At 46.0% G+C, this 6,281-nt stretch overlaps 1 protein-coding gene across 1 annotated transcript; it reads right to left on the bottom strand.

Moving 5' to 3' along the window:
- Positions 1 to 1,799: 1,799 nt before the first annotated feature.
- On the bottom strand, positions 1,800 to 5,665 carry LOC119320475 (glycosyltransferase family 92 protein RCOM_0530710-like). The gene has a single exon (XM_037594551.1). It carries the CDS (start codon positions 5,559 to 5,561, stop codon positions 4,389 to 4,391), a length of 1,173 nt encoding a protein of 390 aa, XP_037450448.1. The 5' UTR covers positions 5,562 to 5,665; the 3' UTR covers positions 1,800 to 4,388.
- Between the last annotated feature and the right edge of the window lie 616 nt (positions 5,666 to 6,281).

The following is a 6,281-nucleotide window of genomic DNA, read 5'->3' on the forward strand; positions in this document are numbered from 1 at the left end:
TTTCGGTCTACGAGGGTACGTGGACACACTCTCCCCTCTCGTTGCTATGCATCACATAGATAGATCTTGCGTGATCATAGGTAAAAAAAATTGAAATACTGCGTTCCCCAACACATGGCACATAATTGTGTCCATGCCCTACCCATGACTAGTCATTTAGATTTCGGCCGTTTGGGTATTACCCATGGGCATGACAATGTGCCCATACCCTACCCATGCGGGTCGGGTACCATGGGTACCAATGCCCATGGGTAAAATTGTCATCCTTAACTGTACATTGTTAGGTACAAGTGAGGCACTTGCGAAGGCCGTGCGTTAAACGCGGCTGGGTGAGCTCACCGGCGTGTGTGCTAAGCCGCTAACCAACTGGCCACTGGTATGTTCTCTTGTAAATGTACATTCTAAATAAATCGAAACCATCATCGGATCCTACTGTGGGGTGTATGTTGGAGGCTTAAAAGTAAAAAAACAGATTAGTTTTGTCCTAGGAGCATGAAAAGTTAGGTGAAGGGAAAATGGGTATCTGGAGATCAATAATCATGCAAAATTCCCAAAGGAAGGAGTGAAGAAAGATCAAAACTTGAGCTTGAGCAACATTATTATAATCAATCATGTAATTGTAAATCAGGATCAAGAAGCTCTGACTTGTACGGAGTATCTGCGAAACAGAAATAAATGGATGGCAAATTGGCATGATATGAGGCCAATAAGTCATAGGCTACACTGTTCCAAGTTTAAACCATCAATTCATCCTAAGGCAAAAGTATTATTACTCATTTTTTGCTAATATTACTCGGTGAGGGCACCTAGCACAATTAGTTGGGTGAGTAAATCGAGTTTTAAACATTGTTGCCTGTTATACTCAAGCAAAAGAGAAAGCTAACCTCAACTCATGATCCTCACTTAGTAAATTCAGATAAGTTTGCCTCAATTAGTTGGGTCATGGCCAATCTTGACTGTCGTCCTCATTTTGCAGCATCCTCACTGAATCAACTAGAACAGAAATAGCTTTCTGGCAAGCTGCAGAGAAACAGCCACAGATAAAACATTAGCATGATGCGCCTAATGGCATCACACAACACAACACAGAAATACCTTTCTGGCAATAATAAAGCTCGACTCTTTGTAATCCTGCATTCTCATGGTCGAAGGACATGTACCAGTCAGATGACTCATGGAAGGATAATAAATTTTCGACTTCTGAATTTGGAATTGCATTTAGCTAGGAAATTTTGTTCCCCTTACAAACTTTCTTATATATACAACCATTGATATCATTGCAATATGTTCAGCCATTTTATGAAATTCAGATGATTGCTAAAAGTAAGAGGCTAATTAAAACAAGATGTTCAGCCATTTTCCAACTATGTTTCCAGCTAATTAAAACAAGTAAAAACTGGAAGATAACCATATAAGCCAAAACTTAACTGCATCATTAAAGATAAGTTCCAAGTAAAGTCATAAAAAACCAAGATTCATTTTCTAAAGGGAAGTGCAGACCAACATCTCACGAAAATCATGACTTCACAAGAAATGAACTAGTTTCAGAACAGAAGCCAAACAACTCAGGATCAGGCAATAGATATTTAATGGACCTCAGTTAACAAATAGGGTCTGAAATCACTTGGGTGAAGCTTTCATGAATTATTAGCCCAGCTCACCCAAAACCAAAAATAAATAAACAAAATAAAATAAAGAGGCTTCATGTAGTGCCCAACTATTAAGCCAAAATCATCCAATGAAAAGAAGTCATCCTTGTGAAATATCAGAAGCGTCTCACCTCCCATGGGAGGCCGCGTAGTGCTTTATTGATTGATCGGGGCTTATCCCGTGTAATGCATACATTGTTCTGTTATACAGCCGTGGTTGGCAAGGAGAGAATAAAGAGGTAAGAAAAGCAACAGTGAAAATTACATAAGCTAGCGGTAGACGATGAGCGAATGCAAGCCGTCCGATCTTCTTCTCCATCGTCAATCCCCAGGGGTTCATTATCTGAACCGGTACAGTTAACTGAAGACTAAAACACCTAGCAAGTTCAGTCACAATGCCCCCTTGTGAGCGTGATCTTGTCTTCAAGAAGCTGAAGGTTGACGACACCATGCTTTGACTGTCTTCTTGAAAAAGGCTGGCAATGTATGCTTCATGAAGTCCACATCTTCCCAAGTTGCGTCATCCAGAGGAAAATTCAGCTGGCTAATGTGGAACAATGGGTGGATACCCACGTTTGCAGCTGCAGGTGATATGCCACACTGCCCACATGATACAGTACTCGAAATGGTCCGTAGAACTTCCTTTGCAGCTTGATGTGAGAGCGAAGGCCGAAACATATGGCTGAAGCTTCAAGTAAACCATGTCAACTACTGCGAGAGTCCTTCCGACTCACTTGCGATCTGCATATTTATTCATGCGCTGTCAGTAGTTGTTGTCTGTGCCTCACTGTCAGTAGTGCCTTCCATTGAGAACTCACTGATTTGTCGCTGTGGATATCCATACAAGGCCTCGAAAGGAGTCTCTTGGAGAGACGAATGAAAAGAACTGTTGTACCAGTATTTAGCCATGGGTAAATGCTGAACCCGTTTCTTCGGATCAGTAGAAACCAGGCAGCAAAGGTAATCTTCAATACACTCGTTCACACGTTCAACTTGCAAGGTCAGTCTGACAATGTCGCATTCTCCATTGGAGATGCATTTTGATGTATGAGTGCTATATCAAGAAAGACTTTTTCCAAAGATGTTTCTAGCTAGTTAAAACAAGTCAAAACTGGAACACAACCATATAAGCCAAAGCTTAACTGCATCATAAACCAAGATTCATTTTTTAAAGAAAAGCCAACAAAGTGTAGACCAGCATCTCAATCAAATAGTTTCAGAATAGAAGCCAAACAACCATAAGGGTCAGCCAATAGATACTTAAGAAATGGACCTCAATCAACAAACAAGATTTGAAATCATTTGTGTGAAGCTTTCACTGATTAGTAATCCAGCCCACACAGATCCAAAAATAAAATAAAATAAAGAGGCTTCATGTCGTGCTCCAGCTAAGCATTATAAATTCAACTGATCTAAGCCCAACTGTTAAGCCAAAATCATTCAAGGAAACAAAGTCATCCAATTTTAGCAAGAGAACCAATATTAAGGCAAAATAAACATAAATCTGTTCTTAACAGTTCAAGATGGAAAAAGAAGAACAGCAAGAGCTTGAATAGCGAAAGCAAACTGCTAATTATCGATAGGGAAAATGCTCTCAGGTTATTATTATACTCCCTCTTCTAGTCCTGGAAAAGTTGTTGGTTTAGGCATGGATTTAATTAACTTTTTCCAAACTTCGACTCACTATATTTCATAATATTTTTGGATTGGATATGTGAAAACAATGTGTAGGTTTATCTCATAAAGCATTTTCAAAACAATATTGTCTTGAAGAGCTTTACAGTAATAATGTATAATAAAAATAATGGTTATCTAAGTATTTTAAAGAAGTATAAATTTGAAGAGTTTTATAGTTAACGAAAATAAGTAGTAAAAGTTGCATTATGGGAGCTTCTTCAGAACTAGACTAGAGGGAGTATGTTCATCATTGAGCAACACACACATATTGTGGTGCTTCCCCATCAACCTAAAGCCTATTTTATTCACAAAAAAGAGACTAAAGCCTATTTAAAAGGTGTATACCATCCAATTTAAGAGATAATTTTTAATTCTGGAAAACTTAGTGGTTTTGATTTACGTTTTGTTAGTGTAAATAAACAGAAATTACTATGTAAAAGAGGGAGAGAGGTGGTAGATCTTACCAGTGTGTGTTACCTGATCAGACTGGAGCTAATGAGGGTTCCCAAATCCGACACCAAACCATCTTGCAGTTAATAGCTGAAGGATAATGTCTTTAACCTTGCAGTATCTTTGGGCCCAGCCTTCTGGTTCGGTGTCATCAACTCCTAAGCCAGGAGCCCGATCCTTTGAGTCGAGGTTGATCGGATCTTTCCAATCAGCCACATAAGCGGACACGCGCCTCTTGAACTTGACTTTGAACTCCGACCAAGCTTGGTATTTGTAGTGGTTCACACGTGCCAACGCGGTCCAGATGCTTTTGAAAGCAGGCTTGAGCTTAAAATGATGGACCACATTCATGAGGGATGGTTCCACGGCGTCGAGACGGACCAAGGATTTGTGCCGCTGTGGGCTCTTCAACCGGCAAGTGTAGCCCTGGCAGACCCCCTCTGGTGGATGTGCTGTTTGGCCCGAGGGGGCAAAATCATAACAAACAAGGTATATTTGGCCAACGCTATCATCAACAGAAATGACGGGCTCTAGCAAAGATTTTGATGGCTTCTCTAATCCTGCCCAGCTTGTTGAGAAGATGAATTCATCGACATCTATGACAGCCATCCATTAGCACGAAGCTTGCTGTGTGGCCGCGCAATGAGACAGACCAGCTTCTTGGACCTTGGTCCAAGGCCATGGCACGGTTGTGATGTTGAGCCCGGAGGATATGAGCTGCGCCACTAGGCCTGCCAAGTTGTCCTCGCTGCCATTGTCGTAGATAAAGAACTGATCCACGCCGATCGCACTATGGTAGAGTGCCCACTCCCTGAGAAACTTGGAGATGTTGCGTCCCATTGTGCAGGCGCAAATTGAACTCTTGTGAGGAGTCAGCGAAGAAGATTCAGCTTGCTGTTGCCGAAAGGTTGCAAGGGAGGGCATGGGATCCTCGCCGGTGACCCCTAGTGTGACAAGAATCTTGGTGCTTCCTCCTGACTTGACAGGTGTCGGCGGCGAGGGGCAGCGAGTAACTTGCTGTACTGAGGTGATTGCCGGTGTAGTTGCCAGCATGGTATCGGCGCCGTCGCTATAGCGATACAGGCACTGAAGGCCTTGGCGGCGGCTGATTCCCTTAGCGAAGACGAGCACGTCGCCTCCGTCCAGAAGAGCCGAGTCAAACACTATCGGGTCGCTGGTCCAGTTAAGCAATGCGCGGCCCGGAGAAGGAGAAGGGGGATCTGGAGCAGCTGCGGCGGCCGAGGAAGTGGAGGAGTGGAGTAAGAGCGGCGCTTGGAGCTGCTGGAAGCTCTGCGCTGGGTCGGGAAGGCGGCAGACGTATGCGTGAAGCCCGGACGCCGGCAGCCTCCCGAGTGATCTCGCCGGGGAGGACGCCCCACCCTGGAAGGCACAGACGGCATCGCCGGTAGGCTCAGCGTCGTCCAGGATCAGGACCTCCTGGTCGGGAAGGAGGACCGCATCCGCGTCCTGCGGCGGCAGCGATTGACTGGCGCGGAGGCGGAGGGGCAGCAGGCGCCGCGCGAGGCTGTCATCGCTGAGGCGAAAGGGTGAGTATTGGGATTGCGGGGATGGCGACGACGAAAAGTCGACAGCGAACAGGAAGGGCGGGGGCGCCGGACTGTCGGCGACGAGCGGGAAGGGGGCGCCGAGGCCGAGGGGCAGCGAGAAGACCGGGCGGCCCGAGTAGGCGTTATGGCCTCCGCTTCCGGCTAACAGCAGGAGAGCTCCGACTGAGACGCCGCCGACGATGCGGCGCAGCCGGCTGCAGCGGCGGTGTCGCGGCATATTGGATTCGGCGGGAGCAGGAGCTCGATTTCGCGGGAGCAGGAGCGTGATTTGGCGGGAGCTCGAAGGCGAAAGATTGAGATTTCGCGGGAGCAGGGAGCAGAGCTTCGATTGCGGGGCTGCGACAAGACGGTCTCGATCGATCTGGGTTTAGGGTTTTCGACCCGACCCGAACACGAATTTTTTTAATTTTTTTTCGAGTCGGGCTGGCGGGCCCGCTGGGTCGATTCCACTTCCCGCGTCGGTCGGATTGGGCTCCACCACGTCATTACGATCAGGCAGGCTGGTTTTTGCGAAGAACGCTGCTATACACACGATGCCACGCAGACGATTTGTGGACGATGCTAAATTCAAGCCATGTGATGCACAGCAGCAGCACTGTTCTACGGTTGGATTTGACTGTCGGCTACACATCGTGTGTGCAGTTTCGTCTGCACAGCAATTTCGTTTTGCGAAACGTGTTGTCTTTTTTTCCTTTTTACAATATATAAAACGTGTCACCTTCTAACTCCAAATCCACACCGAGCCTCCGGAGGGAGAGGTTAGGGTTAGGATTTGCGGATCCATCCCGTATCCCCGGCCCGGACAGATACTCGGAATCGGGCCGTCCCGGAAAAAAATGTGGGGATCCCGCATCCGTGAGCCCAACTCCTTCATATGTGCGGGATTTCACCCGATTTTGCTGATCCCCTTTCGGTTGTCCCGAACCCACTTCTGCCG

This window comes from Triticum dicoccoides, chromosome 6B (assembly GCF_002162155.2).
Source record: "Triticum dicoccoides isolate Atlit2015 ecotype Zavitan chromosome 6B, WEW_v2.0, whole genome shotgun sequence".
NCBI lineage: Eukaryota > Viridiplantae > Streptophyta > Magnoliopsida > Poales > Poaceae > Triticum > Triticum dicoccoides.